Here is a 17,451-nt window from a genome sequence, read left to right as displayed (position 1 = left end):
TGCTCAGAGGTAACTGTTATCTTGGTTTTGGTGTTTATTCTTTCCTTGCTTTTCTTTATAGTTTTTCCAAATGTGTATATATATCTCTACATAAAAGATAGTTTTAGTTTCACATAATTTTTATCTTTTATATAAATGGAATCCCACTACTGTGATCTACTTTTATTTGCTAAATGTTATGTTAATGAGAGTTATCCATATTGATGCCTGAAGCTGTGATTCATTCATTATAATTGTTCTGAGAATTCCATGGTATTCCATTCTCCTGATCGTGTGGGTTGTTTCTGTTTCTTTTTTTTTGCCCTGAATTCCTTGCACTTGGCTCCAGGAGAACACGTGTGCGTGAGAGTTTCTTTCCTGACACCGTCAGGTCCTAGGGTGTGTGTAGCTTCAACTTCGCTAGACAATGAGATGTCACTTTCTAACGTGGCCCTGTGAATTGAAGCTTCTACCAGAAGGGTATGAGTCCTGGTTGTTCCTCATCCTTACCAACACTTGTGATTAGCAGACTTGACTTTCTGTATATCTGGTAGATATACACTGGTATCTCCTTGTGGTTTTAATATGCTGTGTCTCTGATTAAGCAAGATACAGAACAGTTCCGTCACCACCCCCGCCCAGAGGCTCCCTTGCAGTCAACCACTGTGTGGCAATGGCTGAATTGTATTCTAGAGCCTGGAGGTGCCCCTTGTGAGTGTTCTTTGAGTGTTCTTGAGCGTTCTTTCTGTCCACAGTGTACAATTCCATCAGGTGCCTGGACTCTGGGCTGCCACAGGGCTTTAATGACAGAAGAGAGTGCAGAGCTAGCTCTGGAAATCTGAGGATGACTGCTGCTTGACCACAACCCAAAATTCCTTTGAAGTTCTATCTTATGGAATTTGTGCAAACTTTAATTTCTACTCTAAAATGTATCTATGTTTATTAATTTAAAAATGACAAGTGATCTCTTTCTTGCTTCCCCTTCCCCTACCATATGAAGCTGTACTTTATCTGTGGCATCACAGTAGCCCTTTCACAGAGCTGGGTCCTATTTTACTTCAGAGGCAGGGGTCCTTTCCAAGACTTTCAAGACCTGGTGTGAAAATGGAGTCACATACAACACACTTAGGAGGTAACTGTGTTCCAGGGAGGGGCTTACAATGGGATTCCATTATGTCACTTCACCCCTCCTCACTCCTGCACTTGTGTAACTGGGTGTACCCATGTTTGATTTCCATGCTGTTTTTTAAGATCACATCTGTTATTCAAGCCCAGGAACCACCTAGACCCTTTAAACAACCTGGGATATTTGGGCAGCTCTCAGAAGCCTAGTGTGGCAAGACTCAGCATCACCTCAAGGTCACTGTACCTCTTACAAGTTTTATTTATGGGAGAATGACATTACATCTGTCTTTCTCCATCCCTGGATGCTGTAAGATCACAGGACAAAAGAATTTTAGAGGCAGAAGGGTGTGTGTGGTGAGGGGAGGGTTAGTAATCAGTCCAGCCCCTTCGTTTTGAGAGAAGAGGAAAATTTCAAGCGCTCCCGGAAACATGGCGGCAGGGGTATAAGTTTCTTAAAAGCAAGGTTGTGGGGTTTTTGGATTCCATGCTTTTCAGGTGCAAATCCTTCCCCTGGCTTCAGCCACCATCTAAATGCTGAAGGCTTGCAGTCTGTATAGTCAGCCCAGAGCTCTCTCCTAATATCCCAGCCCGATAGCCTCTGCCTACTGGACATCTCCACGGAGATGCCCGCGGCCACCCAGAGCCTGCTCCTGCCTGCCTTTTCTCAGTCTCGCCAGACTCCGAAGAGTTATCATTGCTAGCTGTTGTCCATCTCCCTGAAGCCTCTGAATCCTGCCTCTCTCGAACCCATCCACTTTGCTCTCCGCAACCACTACTGCCCTAGCCCAGGCCTGGACCCTTAAAACTGCCTCCTGTCTGCTCTCCTTCCACCCAGCCTGCCCTTTTCCAGTTATTCTTCCTGTCGCAGGGGAGTTTTGTTTCTAAAACACAAATGTGATTTTGTACCCTGATGCTCAAAGGACACATCCGTGGTTCCTGCGGTTCTCAGGGTCAAGCTTAGTCTCCCTTAACAGGGCTTGGAGGTTTTTGAATTGACCCCTGATTGCTTTGCCAACTTCATGTATCACCACTCCCTACCCTACCCTCTGAAAAAAAATTTTTTCCGTAGCTAATTCCTTGAGACAGGAAGTTTTCCCTGACTTCCTCCAAAGGCCAGAATTCTCTCCCTCCAGTGTGCCTCTCCCCTATTACTCGGTCTTTTCCTCCTGATGGGGTCTGGCTCCGTAGGGTAAGAGGCCGCTTGCTTGTCTGTGGCCCTCCGTGGACTCTCAGCTTTGTGATTTGTATTTACAGCTGCATCCTCAGTACCTAGCACATAGGAGGTGCTTAATAGGTTCTTAGTGGGGTCAAATACTTTGTACAAACAAACCAAAAAGAGTGTTTTTTAAAAAGAAAGCTGCAATTCATGTACGTCTGGGGAAGCTGTATCTTCAGTGTTTCCAAGATAAAGCCCCCAGTGAAGCGGCCTCAGCCCCACCCGTGATGGGAAGGGTACAGCTGAGCACACTATATTTTCCCCCAGAGTTCATCCCCTTGGGCTCAGCCCTGAGCTCTTTATCTTTCATGGGCTTCACTGTGAGGAGCTGTGTTCTGAGGGAGACCACTCATCAGATGGATTCTGCTTTTTCCTCACAAAGGCCATGGAGAGTAAGCTGCTCGTTGGAGGAAAGAATATAGTAGATCATACAAACGAACAGCAGAAAATCCTGGAGCAGAAACGGCAGGAAATTGCAGAGCAGGTAACTTTTCATGCCTTTTTGGAGAGAATGGGGTGGGGTGAGGTGTGTTAATGCAACAGAGCAAACATCTCTTGTATTAGACTCTTCAAAGGGAACGGAACTGAAGTGTGTCAGCCCCTTCCTGGCGGGAGACCCTGATCTGGAGCACCCAGCCCCATATTCTTGTATAGACCTTGTCTCTAGGCACCCTGATCACTTTTGTGATGTTGCTCAGAAACGTCGAGAAAGAGAAATCCAGCAACAGATGGAAAGCCGCGACGAGGAGACCTTGGAACTGAAAGAGACGTACAGCTCATTGCAGCAAGAGGTGGACATCAAGACCAAGAAGCTCAAAAAGGTATGAAAGGAACGAGGCCAGGCAGAGGTGCCTTGAGGCTTGGGGCAGAGGGAGAACTCTGTTGTCTAGAGGGCTGGCCCTCTCACCTGCCTCTCCTGTCGGTTCCAGCTCTTCTCCAAGCTTCAGGCAGTGAAGGCAGAGATCCATGACCTCCAAGAAGAGCACATCAAGGAACGGCAGGAGCTGGAACAGACACAGAATGAGCTCACCAGGGAGCTGAAACTCAAGTGAGTTCTGGGCCTTCCAGGGCTCCCCCAGCACTTGCTGTGTGTTCAGGCAGAAACACACCCCTGAGGACAGGGCCCTACTTCTCTCCACCCCATCTCCTGCCACCTTGTCTGTCTTCTGTTTATTCCAAAGAAAGTTATTTTCTGTCTCTGGGTCCCATCTGTTAACTGAGATGATCTCCAAGTTCCTTTCCACTCTACCTTCCTGCCTTTAAAGAAGGCTTCTATCTATTGGTAAAAGGGAATCTTTTATTAACTAGAATTTTCTGAATGGTATAATGAACAGCCAAATACCCATCACCCAGATTCCATGATAAACAATCTTTTGTCCTCTATCTTTCATAAAAATATTTTAAAGCAAATCTTACGTCATGTTATCTCATTCCTATATACCTACATACATGACCACAGTTCTTTTCTTAAAAAAAGCTTTACTGAGGTATAATTCACATACCATACAAGTCACCTATTTAAAGTATACAAGTCATTTGTTTTTCCGGCAGTGCTGCGTGGCTCCCGGTATCTCAGTTTCCTGACTAGGGATTGAACCTGGGCCACGGCACTGAAAGCCCGAAATCCTACCCACTAAGCCACCAGGGAACTCCCCTACAAGTCATTAAAAAAAAATACATTTACAGGGTCGTAAAGTCATCACCACAATCTAATTTTAGAACATCTGTGTGTGCCCCCCGCCCCCACCCAAAGAAACCCTGTACCAATTATCAGTCACTCCTCATTACCGCCTACCCCAGCCTAATAACTACTGGTCTACTTTCTGTCTCCATAAATTTGCCTATTCTCGACCTTTCATATAAATGGAATTATACAATATGTGGTCTTTTGTGACTGGTTTCTTTCAATTAACATGCTCTCAGGGGTCATCCATGTTGTAGCATGTTAGCACTTCATTCTTTTTAATGGCTGAACAATATTGTATTGTATGGATATTCCACATTTTTTCCATTCATTAGTTGATGGACATTTGGGTTGTTTCTACCTTTTAGTTATAATGAATAATGTTGCTGTGAACATTTGTGTACAAGTTTTATTGTGGACTTAGGTTTTCAATTCTCTTAGGTTATCCAAGAGTCTTACAGTTTTAGGTCTTACCTTTAGGTCTGTGATCCATTTTGAGTTAATTTCTTGTATAGTCTGAGGTATGGTTCCAAATGCATTCTTTTGTATGTGGATATCCAGTTGTTCCAGCACCATTTGTTGCAAAGGCTTTTCTCTCATTGTCTTTGCACCCTTGTTGAAAATCAGTTGACCATAAATGTAAGGGTTTATTTCTGAATTCTCAGTATTGTTCGATTGAGCTGTATGTCTGTCCTTATGCCAGTACCACACCGTCTTGATTACTGTAGCTTTGTAGTAAGTTTTGAAATGAGGAAATGTGAGTCTTCCAACTTTGTTGTTCTTTTTCAAGATTCTTTGTGGCTATTCAGGGTCCCTTACATTTCCATATAAACTTTAAGATTGGCTTTTCAAAGTCTGCAAAAAAAAAAAAAGCCAGCTGGGATTTTGATAGGGACTGTGTTGACTGTATAGATCAATTTGGAGAATATTGTCATCTTAACAGTATTAAATATTCTGATCCATGAACATGGGATGTCTTTACATTTATGTAAATCTTCTTTAATTTCTGTCAAGGATGTTTATAGTTTTCAGTGCAGTCTTTGCACCTCTTTTGTTAGATTTATACCTAAGTATTTTTTTGATGCTATTGTATATGGAATTGTTTTCTTAATTTTATTTTCAGAATGTTTATTGCTAGTGTAGTGTAGAAGAAATAAAATGGATTTCTGCGTATGTAATGATATCTTTCCACCTAACAAAGTTAACATTGTTTCTCTTGTACCCTGTCCATATTCAGATTTTCTTGGTTTATTAATATTAAGATCTACATAAGAACCACATATTGCATTTGGTTATTATGTCTCTTAAGCTTATTTTAATCTGGAGCAATCCTTTTTCCTGTTAAAAACCTTTTTTCATAGTTGACTTGTTGAAAAGGCTAGGGCAGATAGCTTATAGAAACATTCCATGTTCGGGATTTGTCGGTCTGCTTCTTCACAGTGCCGTTTAACTTGTGGCTCTATCTCCCTTACTTCTCTATAACTGAAAGTGAGTGCTCAACCTTGGCTGCATACCAAAATCACCTGAGGAGTTTTTAAAAATAGTGATGCTTAGGTCCCTGCTAAGAGATTCTAATTTCACTGGTCTAGGGCAGTGGTCCTTAAACTTTCAGCAGGCACCAGATCATCCGAAGGGCTTGTTAAATGCAGATTGCTGGGCCCCACACCCAGAGAATCTGATTCAGTATGTCTGGGGTGGGGCCTGAGCATTTGCATTCACAAGTACCAGCTGTTGCTCCTGCTGGTTTGGTGAACACACTTTGAGAACCGTTGGTCTCTCATGAGGTTTGGCTAAAATATTGTAACTGCTATTGATGTGCAGCCTGGCTTGAGACCACTGAGCTAATGGTTTCAGCCAGCAATGATCTTTGTCTGGCTGCATTATTTCATTAGGCGTTTTGCAAAATGATGTTTTTTTTATATCGGTCCTTCCACCACATTTGCTCGAAGTTTTCTTTAAAGAGGAACTTTCCAGGGGACTTCCCTGGTGGTCCAGTGGTTAAGACTACAGGTTTCCACTCCAGAGGACACAGATTCAATCCCTGGTTGGGGAACTGAGATCCTACATGCCATGAGGCGTGGCCAAAAAAGAGGAACTTTTCAAAGAGATTCTTTTAATGATTAAGTTTTAAATTTGGAAAGGAGCCCTTAAAATTAAATGTATGTGTCAGTCCTCTTTCTAGGCATGTACACCTAGAAAAAAGGTCAGAACAAAATATGCCAAAATAATAAGAGTATCTCTGGGTGGTGAAATTGTGCATAATTGTATTTCTTACATTTTCTAATGTATAAATAGGACCTTTAAAATCAGAAAGAAAAAAATATATATATATGTTATAAAAAATAGTTTCTTAAATAAAGAGAAAATTTCTTCTCTCCAAAATATTTTTTTCTTTAAGGAAGCCATTTTCATTGCTATGTCTCTTATTAATATCTTTTAAAAAAATTATTATTATTATTATTATATATATATTTTTGGCTGTGTTGGGTGTTTGTTGCTGCACTCAGGCTTTCTCTAGTTGTGGGGAGCGGGGCCTAGTCTTCGGTGCGGTGCGTGAGCTTCTCATTGCGGTGGCTTCTCTTGTTGCGGAGCACAGGCTCTAGGTGCGTGGGCTTCAGTAGTTGTGGCGCACGGGCTCAGTAGTTGTGGCTTGCAGGCTCTAGAGCGTAGGCTCAGTAGCTGTGGTGCATGGGCTTAGTTGCTCTGCAGCATGTGGGATCTTCCCAGACCAGGACTCGAACCCGTGTCCCCTGCATTGGCAGTCGGATTCTTAACCACTGCGCCACCAGGGAAGTCCCTCTAATTAACATCTTTTGAATAAACAGCGAGTCAGCCTGTTTCTCATAGCACCCTCCACCTCTGTGGTGTTTGTTTTGTGTCTCTCCCACGTTAACACCCCTTTGGCATTGTTCTGTCCTGAGGTTTTGAAAGAGTGAACACAGAGAGGGGTCAGGAGATCGTCATCACCATGGAGAGACACAACCCAGTGGGTTCCAGTTTCATTGTTTGCCATGTTCCCTGGATGCTTCTTAGGCAGAGACTCTTCTCAGGAATGGTCTTCACTCTCAGGGGTCTAAGGGACTGAGATCCATCTCGTTCTGCTCTTTGTTCTGGTGATTAGAATGTGGAGTTCTCCACCTCGGGCAACAATGCATAGGATTGGAGGAAGGCAGTTTAATTTCCAATCTGTTTTCAACATTTTGGAAGTTAACAAGCTGGCTTAGCAGTACCAGTGGCCCTCCCAAAATACTTCACTTAGCACGTGTTCACTCCAGCGTAGCCCAGGCATTGCCGTCCTCTTTAGTCCTTTCACCTCCTCAAGCTGCTACTCCTTGGGCATAAGTGACCTTTCCATATTCCTAGGACAGACCTGTCAGCATAGCTAAGAGTGTTTGTCTATCTCAGGCAGAACCAAGTGTCATTCATGTCTGTACCCCAGCTCTTTGTATGATGCTAGGCCCATAGTACCTGTCAGTAAATGTTTGCTGAGTGACTTGACCCTTGCCTATTACTTACTTCATGTGGGACCAGATAGCCAACACCCCATTCATATTCTTTCTCCATCTATTCACCCGTGTATGTGTGCTGTTACAGGCATCTTATCATAGAAAACTTCATCCCTCTGGAAGAAAAAAGTAAAATTATGAATAGATCCTTCTTTGATGAAGAGGAAGATCATTGGAAATTACATCCTATAACCAGACTGGAGTAAGTCACAAATGACTTCAAGTAGACTTTAAGGTGGGGAGGAGAGAAAGAATGTTGATAAGCTGGGCTTGGCCAGAGAGCTATGGTAAGAACACAGTTTGATCCCTTTAAACTTGGAACCAATTGCAGGTCTTTGTGGCTGCCATAAGTCCATGAGGTAAAAGTTTGGTGATGAGTATGGTATTAGGAATTGGGAGACTTTATCACAGTGAACTAATGACCTTTCCCAAGTTCCTGCTTTTCAGCTCCCCCAGCTGTCAAGTGAAACTGATGGGCCAAGGGAGGGGCGGTACATAGGTGTTCTCTTACGTGTCAGTCTGGCAACGTGGAGAAGGATTCTCATTCTGCATCTGGATTCCGCTGCAAAGATGGGAGATGTCTGCCAAGGCTGCGGGGGTGGAGAGTGTCTACCGCTAGGCTTCGTGCCTGCTGTCTAAGAACTGGAGGATGACTCGGGGCCCTTCCAGCTTAAGAGATGCGTGATGCTCACACTTGAATCAGAAAGCCACTCCAGCAGAAAATATAAGCAGCTCCTGCCCCGTTTACATGTCAGCCTTCAGTCCAGGGAGTTTCTTGCTTCAGGTTCTAGCTAAAGAAGGCTCAGTTTTCTGAGTGCTGGTTCCACAGTACCGATCCTGGGACTGTGGAACACACTCCAGCCAGGGCTTTGACCACCACAGTCCATTTCCAGGAATCAACAGATGATGAAGCGGCCAGTATCAGCTGTGGGATACAAGAGACCATTGAGCCAGCACGCAAGAATGTCCATGATGATTCGTCCAGAGGCTCGATATAGGGTGAGAAGATTGTACTCGCGTTTCTCTCTCCTCTCTCTTAGAAGAGATTAGATTTATGTAAACCCTTAGGCACCGGTTTGCAAAGTCACAGTTTGTATCCTCTTCCCAGAGGGACCTGAGGACAGTTATATTAATAATAACAATTATAACAAATAATAGATAAATATAATTAATAAATAACAAATGATAATAAATAAAAAGGTAAAAGAGAATGAGATTTAGCAAATCAGGAGGGAAGGAGGAGAGTCCAAACATACTGTCCATGTAGCCAATAATAAGCTTCAGAATGGCCTCGCGGGGAGATAGGAAGGAAAGTAGACGTCTAGTAACAGGAGATGGAAATGCGTTAAAGAGCTGACGGTCCTTCCATTTAACATAATGTGTGTGAGTCAAGTAGTTATTTGAAGTGACATAATGGATGACTATTTAATGATCCAAACGTACTTTACAATAAAAATACTGTACAGCCTTCTATTGATAAGCACTTGCTGTGTGCCAGGCACTGTACTCAGCACTTTGCTGCTTTCTCTAATTGAGCCCTCTCACGTACTCTGTTCGGTCAGTCCTGTGGCTTAAAGGTCAGGTAGCTGGTAAGTGGATGAATCAGGAGACACGCGTGTTTTTAAGTTATAGAGCAATCGGTACTGGAAGTGTATATATGAATTAAAAAACCTGGTGCGAAGTAGCTCAGAATATGAACTGGTTGTCACTGGTTAATGGAAGTGAACTCATTCTAAATTTTCTTCTTTTTGCTTATCTCTATTTTCTAACTATCAGTGAGGAACTGGTATGACTTTTATTGATTTATCTATTTAGGCCGCACTGTATGGCTTATGGGATCTTAGTTCCCCGACCGGGGATCGAACCTGGACCACAGCAATGAAAGCACCAAGTCCTAACCACTGGACCACCAGGGAATTCCCTGTATTACTTTTATAATGAAAGATTTTCACTTAAAAATTTTTAAATGTTTTTGAATCTCCCTTAGCAGCCAGAGCAAAACAGATTAGGATTAGTTAGCTCCTCAGGCACTGTTCTTCCTGGCATTGAGTTATTTTACATAAAGAAAACAAAAGCAAAAAAGATGTATTAGGTGTGGCTTTATGTAGTGGAAGATGAGTGACGTGTCACACAGAATCCTCAGAAACTTTTTTCTAGCAGTTTCAGAGAGTGCCGGTTATTTCATGTCTTAAGCCAAAAACATGATTTTAAAGCCTACAAATCAAATATGTGGGTTTCCAGGTGGCTTACCTTGATCTAAAGGTAGAATTTAAAGCAGTGGCTCTCAGATGATTTTTTAGCAATGGACCGGCTCCATTAAGAGAAATGTTATGCAGTATCTCAACATATAAAATTGATCAGTGGAGCCACGCCATTCTTTCCCCCACCTTCTCCCAGCTGGGGCCCCTTGTTCCCCCTCTGGGGCCCTGGGGCTTGAACTCCACTGCGTGGGAGGAGCTAGAGGGGAAGATGTGGAACCATGGGTGTTCTTCCCTCTTCACACTCAACTTGGTATTTAGGAGCTAGGTAAAGGCCCACCACGGGATATCAAGTGAGGGACTCTATCTCCGAGGCCAGTTATGAGGCAGGGCCCAGTCTGATATTTAAAATGTGGCAATAAGCACATATACTGCCACACACACACCCTCCACATATATATACCATACCTGCCTCCTTCCCTCTGCAACCAAAAAGTTCATCAAAGCTGCCGTAGGTAGGGAGATTATTGGTGACTACTATTTTCTCCTGCGTATCTTTTTGTATTTTCACATTGTCTACAATAAATGGGTTTTACTTAATTTATTCTTTTCCCCTGATTATTCCCCTTAGGATAGAATACATGTTCGTTGTTTTGTTTTGTTTTTTTAAAAAAAAGGAAAATAGGGCTTCCCTGGTGGCGCAGTGGTTGAGAGTCTGCCTGCCGATGCAGGGGACGTGGGTTCGTGCCCTGGTCCAGGAGGATCCCACATGCCGCGGAGCGGCTAGGCCCATGAGCCATGGCCGCTGAGCCTGCGCGTCCGGAGCCTGTGCTCCACAATGGGAGAGGCCACAACAGTGAGAGGCCCACGTACCGCAAAAAAAAAAAAAAAAAAAAAAAGGGAAAATAGAGAAAAGCATAGAGAAGAAAATAAAAATCATCTGTAATTGCACCAGGAAAAAAGTTATAAAACTACATCACTTCTTCCAGGCAGGCCCTTGGTAGGCTTTGAGTAGCATGCAATTTGCAGTTCTGTTCTTGGGTTTAGATTGCTTGAACTCTCTTTGTGTGATTGGAGGCCATCCTAGCTGGTCTTGGCTCTGCTTCTGCAGGCAGAAAACATCGTGCTGCTGGAGCTGGACATGCCCAGCCGGACCACCAGAGACTACGAGGGGCCCGCCATTGCCCCCAAAGTCCAAGCCGCGTTGGATGCGGCTCTGCAGGATGAAGATGAGATACAGGTGGACGCATCATCCTTTGAAAGCACTGCAAATAAGAAACCCAAGGCTAGGTGAGTGGCTTTTGGTGACCTATGTTTGAACAGAACATGTTTGAACAAGGACAAATGAGGGGAGAGGGTGGCAAAAGTGCTTGTTTATCATGGAAGTAAGTGGCAGAGCCAGAGTTAACCTAGGTCTATCTGAATCCACAACCCAGGCTCTGAGCCTCAGTTTAAATGACCAAGGATTTAATTTGGTGCTAAATTAGAAATTCTACCTTATTAAATCCTGGATTTGAAGTTTAAGGAAAATAATTGAGTGAAAAACCAAAAAAGGAGTGAATTCTACCTGCAAACTTAGTATTTTTTTACCAATTTGGAGAAGACAGTGAAAATATGATTTTAATGGAATAACAGTTGCTGAGAATCAGAGGCCCTCCCCTGAGATCTCACTCCTCCGTTGGCAGCTTGTGTTGGCCATTGAAGAGAGGCAGGCTGTGCCAGTCTCTGGTGGTTTTACAATTGAAAGTCCACTGAGGCAAGGCCACCCTGAGATGTAATGGCATTTGATGGGAAAGGAATCTGATCTGTGTCAGAGACGGGATGTGTAATGTACATATGTGCTTGACTTTTGCAGACCTAAAAGTGGAAGGAAGTCGGGATCCTCCTCCTCTTCCTCAGGAACCCCCGCATCTCAGCTTTATCCACAGTCTCGGGGGCTGGTTCCAAAGTAAACCCACTTCCTCCTCTCCCAGGGTATAAACAGCGTTTGCCTTCTGAGAGAAGAGACAAGCAAAAACCCGCAGAGAGGACTCGAGCCCAAACCCAGAACCATTCCCCTGGGGAGAAGCGATGGCCTCTTTGCAGATTAACCAACTTAATCTGGTTGAAACATGCTAGTCATAATCTGGCACTCAGCTCCTCTGGGAACCGTCCTTTAATTAGCATCTCAGAAATGCATGGGTAAGGTAAAGCGCTATAGCCGAATTGGAAAGCAAGAGAATGACCAGTGACCTTGCTTCCCTTCTCCCTTGCCTCCTTCTCCTCTCCCTTCCCTTGCCCTCCCACCCTCTCCCGTCTCCTTTTTAGCCTGTTCTTTACACTGGGCTCCCTTCTTGTTGAACAATAGGGCAGAATCAGGAGTCACCTTAGCAGGACCAAGTCTTTGGAGGCTCAGGATAAAATGATACTGAGGTTGGAAAATGAAAGCCCTAGAACTTGAACAGGTGCTTGTTTTTGTAGGTAGAAATGAGAAATCTCATTTGGAGCCAAGCCTCCGAGGGGCACAGTCCATGCCCCTCAGTAAGAAGTGGCTCTCCCTCTGGGATCTGCTGAAGGAGTAAATGTTTTTCGAGGAAGCTACCGACTTCTGCTCCAGAAGGATTCAATGTCAGAGGCAATAGAAATAACATTCCCTTTGCCTCCTTGGAGAGTTTAGGGAAACAGCTTCTTTAAAACCTCAAAACCATGACCATCTTGTCAAAGACATAAATCTGTAAGTTGATGCCATGTCCATACACCGTGTCACTTTACTCTTCATTTGTCACCACTTTCCCCATGCACGCATACTCTGAGCATCCCTGCCTGGGCCCATCCTCTGCCTCCAAAGCATGCTCTGCAGTGGGCCTGATTTGTGGGAGAAGGGAGGCTGGCTCTGCCTTCTCTGATGGGACGAGAGCTGGGGGGGCGAGACACATAGTGGCACTTTTGCATCCCCCGTTTTGTTCCGTATTTGCATAGACAGCATTGGGGTGACTAGGCAGGTCAAGAGTCACGAGGCTTGGTGCATTGGCAAGGGAAGACATAACAGATGGAAGCAGAGGAATCCTGCCTGCCTTCAGCAGAAAACTCACCTAATCCTAGAACTGTGGCTCTTCTCAGGCAGAGCCAAAGGTGGTGGCGAGGCGTGGCTGTGCGATCGAATAGGCTCAGAGGAGAGAGTTAGGAATTTCCGTTTACATATACTAGTTTGGTTTGTAAGTTTTAGTTACTCGTATTATTGAAATTCAAAGCTTCATTTTACATTGGTCATTAGGTGAATGTTACTCATTTCCCCCTAAGCGAAGCTCATAAACGTGTGCGGGTGTGCAAGCACAAGCTTCCAGTGTGTCTGCGTGTGTTTGTAAGAGAGAGAGAGAGAGATCAAGAACTTGCCCGACTTTAGAAATATGCTACCGTGCAGTTGTTGCCTTTGTCTGTATTAAAGGCCCGTTGAATGATTAATCCAGGCTGGAAGCTCCCACGTGGGTGTCTGAGTCCACGAGCCAAGCCTGAGGGGACAATATGCGTCCCCAGTCGGCCACACCGGCGCACCTTGCTGGCACGGTGCCTCGGGAAGGTGGCGACTCAGGTGGGCCTTGAGTTATACTTTAACTCAGCTGCTCAGTTCCCAGGGCACATTTCTGGATCAGAACCCGTGGGAAAGAGGAGGTGCCAAGTGCAATGTCTTAGTGCTCTACAAATGGAGCTCTGTCGTCTGACAGCTTGTCTCCTTTTTATAACCATTTTTCTGAACCCAGGGCCCTTTTCAGCAATTCCCAGAGCATAATGGAGGCATCCCTCATCGTTCTCGGGATCGAACTCTGCTTCTTTATTATTAACTAAGAGTTTACCTGTTTGAACAGGAACCAGATAATGAGGTGGGTAGCCTAAGATGGTGACCTGCCGGTTACACCTGTCTCTTGCACCACATTTCCTCGAAGCTAGTCTGAATTCTCTAGGCTGAACACGTCCATTTGGCAAATCTGAGAATTGAAAATTGCAGATAACACTGTAGCTGAATACTGATGTCTCGAGGTGGCTATTCTGAATACAGGTGGTTGAGTGACCGTAGAACTTTTCTAAGAAGGCAAAAGAAGAAAGCCAAGTTGACAGGATTATGAAAACAGGCTTGCCTTGTACTTGGCTGTGTTCATCTGGTGGTCTGTGAAACGAAGTAGAAGGACACCTGGGTGGAGGTGAAGCCGTCCCATCCCAGAGCAGTCTCCGGCGCTTTTCTTCTCTCAAAATGGATCCGAGAAATGTTCGAATAGAGTAGACAGTAGAATGTCTTGCTGCCACCGGAAAGCTGCTGCTTTGGGCTCTGAATTGAGCCAAATGTGTAGACCTACCAAGTCGACTGAGGGACCTGGTTTTCATGTCTGTAGTCATGCTAGAATGTTCCAAGCCATCTGAGGGCCTTCAAGTCAGCAGCAGCTAATGAAGTCTGGCAGCAAGTCTAACAGGATCTAAGAAGCTCATCTGAGAGAAGGAGTTTGAGACGGAGCGTGCAACCCCCCTCAGTGAGGCCCCCTTTTGCTCTGATTGGTAGGAATGTATCTGGCTTCAGATTTCAAATCCCATGTCTCCCAGGCCCCTGGATTCAGAACCCAAGGCCACAAATCATAGGCATGAAGCACTTTCTTAAGACTCCGCCCTAATATTGGATTGTCCTCCGTCGAATGCCTGCATGCTGCTTGAATCTCACCACCCGCACCTCCACGACCAAGGGCGTCAGAGAGTTCTGCAGCTCAGGCGTGGGCCATGCCCCACTTCTGTCTGACTCTTGTAAGTCCTCCTTCACTGAATGTAGAATCGTTGCCAGGTTTCTGAGAAGCATCGATTCCCTGTTAACGTGGGATATCAGTTCTGCCTCACATTTCCCACTTGAGGTCGAGGCTCACTGCAAACAACGCCTTGGGCCATCTCAGCGCCATCAGTGGACGAAAAGGGGGCTGTTAATATTCTCTGAAAGCCATAATCGGAATGCTCAAAGGTACCTGGATAAGAAGAGTGGGCCTGGCTATTGTCTGTCATGCAAGGTTTTGTCTTGTACTGTTCAGAAATCTGCCCCCCTTCTCCCCACCCTTGTTTCTTGAATGAAATGCTTTTGAGGTTATTTATGAAAGGAGTGATCCTGGGGCAGGCAGGAGGCAGTGGGCTTTATGGCTCCTTGGAGTTACTATTGATCTTGACCTTCTCTTTGGCTACCTTTAGACAAAGAATATGCCAATACTTGGGGCTCTAATTTTACAACTCATATTTATTTGTATCATCTCTTTGTCTAGGAATGTAAAAGTGATTCTAAACTAAGATGTGTAATAAAAATCAATCAGATTTATTGTACTTACAAAAAGGTGTCCTCATAAATGACTAACGTTTTTGAAAATGACTTGCCTGTGGCTGACACACTGCCCATTTCTCTAAACATTTGAATTTTTCTAGTGAAAGGAGGGTGGGAATGGAAAATGAAGATTGAGTTGGAATGTTGGCATTTTAAAAATATAGCAATGAGGTAAAGGGACATGAAATGAAGAAAGAGTGATGAGTGCTTCTCGTGTTTTTCCATGAAGGTTCCTGAGACAGGCATGAAATTTCTTTTAATTTCTGTGTTTTGTTTTTTATGTTTCTTTAAATTTATTACATATTATACTTTAAAATATATATCTTTTTTTAACACAGAAATATTTCATGTTATTTACCATCAAGAAAAAAAATACCAGAAATGGGCCACTTGTTGGTCTTATGGTTTCTCGTATGCTCAGGCCTGCTGGCGTGTCTCCCTGTGGGTCATGTACCCTGTCTGAGGAGTGGGGACTCAGTAGAAGGAGCTCAGACCTTGGACTCCAGGCTGGGCTTGAATCCTGGTTGTGCCTCTGCTTACTAGTTGTGTGACTATGAGGAATTTAGTTTATCTCTCTGAACCTTGGGGTCCTTGTCTGTAAAATAGGGCCAATAATCCCCACCTAGCAGGGCCATTGTGGAGGATTAGCATTACATTTAAAGCAACAAGTACTCAGGTATGTGGATGAGAGCAGACATTTTAAAATGTGGTTAATAGGAATTCCCTGGTGGTCCAGTGATTAGGACTCCATGCTTTCACTGCCGTGGTCGGGTTCAATCCCTGGTCGGGGAACTAAGAGCCCGCAAGCCACGCGGTATGGCCAAAAAATAATAAAATATGGTTATTGCTGTGACAGGACCCTGTGTTCAGAAGACATCGTGAACAATTTGTATCCTAAGAAACTAGAAGCTATTACTGGGCATATTATGTTTAGAAAACCCTAGGCCTCTATAGAAAAGCTGCTCATCACTTAACAAATACATGTTGAGTACCTACTATGTGCCATGCTGTTCTGGGCACTGGATATAGAGATGTGAGAGCAACACGGTCGCTGCCTGCATGGAGCTTGTGCTTTAATGGGGAGGGAGGCAGGGTAAATGGTAACCTAATGCACACAAAAGTAGAATTACAAATCATGACAAGTGCCGTGAAGTGATATTATAAGACATTATGAGAGTAACGGGCCTAATTGGGGTTGGGCGAGTAAAGAGGGGAAGGGCTTTCTGGAGAAATGGCATAAAGTGAGATTTAGAGGACAAGGAGTTACCTGGACAAGAAAGTAAGGAAGGGAATTTGTTTAAAGAGGGAACAGCGTTTGTGAAGGCCTTTTGTAGCAGACAAGTAGAATTTCACAGGAAGTGATCTGCAGTCCTTTTTTACCCTCACTAGGGGGAAGCATGGAGAACTACTATAGAATTTAGTAGAGGACTTTTAAAATATATATACCAACAAGAAATGTAAAGAGCACAGAGAAGACGGTGGCCTATGTGATTAGGCAAATGATTCTTAACTCTTCATAAGATGGCCTCAAACTATGTGTAATGTCCCTATAGCCCCCTTTCTTTCCAAAATGATTTAGATTAGCTTAGCTTGTATAATTATTGGTTGAGAACAGATCAAAACTCATTAGCCAGAAAGCAAGGGTTCAGAGTGTGATTTGAAGAATTCTGAGTGTGTTCTTGAAAGCGGCAGAAATCTGGGTGGGTCAGGGGCTAAATATCAGGGGAGGTACAGGGCAGGGTTGCTGGGCAACTTGGAAATTCCTGCTGACTCACCAAGTTGTCTTCTCATCTTCCGGGTTGTTTAAAAAAAAAAAAATCAAGAAACTACTCAAACCTTGTGTGATGTAGTAAGAAATATATGGGGTCTTTATCCCCCCCAAACTTCTACAACTCTCGAAATTTCCTGAGTGATAAGAGTATCTTTTGGTATTCCTAACAAGCCCCTTTCAACCATACCTGAGCTTATGCTAATAAAGTGACCCACGGATAACTTCAGGATGGAGGCTGGTTGCCAGAGGAACCGATCATGTGATTAGCGTAGGAACTTTCAGCACCCCTCCTGACCTCCAGGGAGGGGAGAGGAACTGTAGATTGAGTTAATCACCAGTAGTCAATGATTCAATCAATCATGCCTACCTAATGGAACCTCCATAAGAGCCCCTAAATGATGGGGGTTTGGAGCGCTTCCAGGTTGGCGAACACACGAAGGTGCTGGGAGGATGGCATGCCCGAAAAGGGCAAGGAGGCTCCGCGCTCTTCCCCCAACCTTGCACTATGCATTTCTTCCATTTGGATGTTCCTGAGTTGCATCCTTTATAGTAAACCGGTAATAGTAGCTACAATGCTTTCCTGAGTTCCGTGAGCCATTCATTCTAGTAATTATTTAACCTGAGGACAGGGCTGTGGAAACCCTCGACAGTT

At 44.2% G+C, this 17,451-nt stretch overlaps 1 protein-coding gene across 3 annotated transcripts in view; it reads left to right on the top strand.

Annotated features, from left to right (window-relative positions):
• KIF3B (kinesin family member 3B) overlaps positions 1–15,251 on the top strand; it is a 38,111-nt gene extending 22,860 nt beyond the window's left edge. For 2 of the 3 annotated variants that reach the window (XM_082643398.1, XM_082643397.1), the window contains 7 exons: positions 2,703–2,804; positions 3,019–3,141; positions 3,250–3,368; positions 7,599–7,712; positions 8,404–8,509; positions 10,820–10,998; positions 11,564–15,251. In XM_082643398.1, coding sequence (XP_082499524.1) covers positions 2,703–2,804; positions 3,019–3,141; positions 3,250–3,368; positions 7,599–7,712; positions 8,404–8,509; positions 10,820–10,998; positions 11,564–11,660 — 840 coding nt within the window. In that variant the 3' untranslated portion in view covers positions 11,661–15,251. The remainder of the gene's footprint in view (positions 1–2,702; positions 2,805–3,018; positions 3,142–3,249; positions 3,369–7,598; positions 7,713–8,403; positions 8,510–10,819; positions 10,999–11,563) is intronic. The other variant, XM_082643399.1, reaches the window with a different exon arrangement.
• The last annotated feature ends 2,200 nt before the right edge of the window (positions 15,252–17,451 follow it).

The sequence above is a fragment of the Mesoplodon mirus genome (genome assembly GCF_964341445.2).
Source record: "Mesoplodon mirus genome assembly, chromosome: 15".
Lineage (NCBI taxonomy): Eukaryota > Metazoa > Chordata > Mammalia > Artiodactyla > Ziphiidae > Mesoplodon > Mesoplodon mirus.
This window is presented reverse-complemented; position numbering and strand designations above follow the sequence as displayed.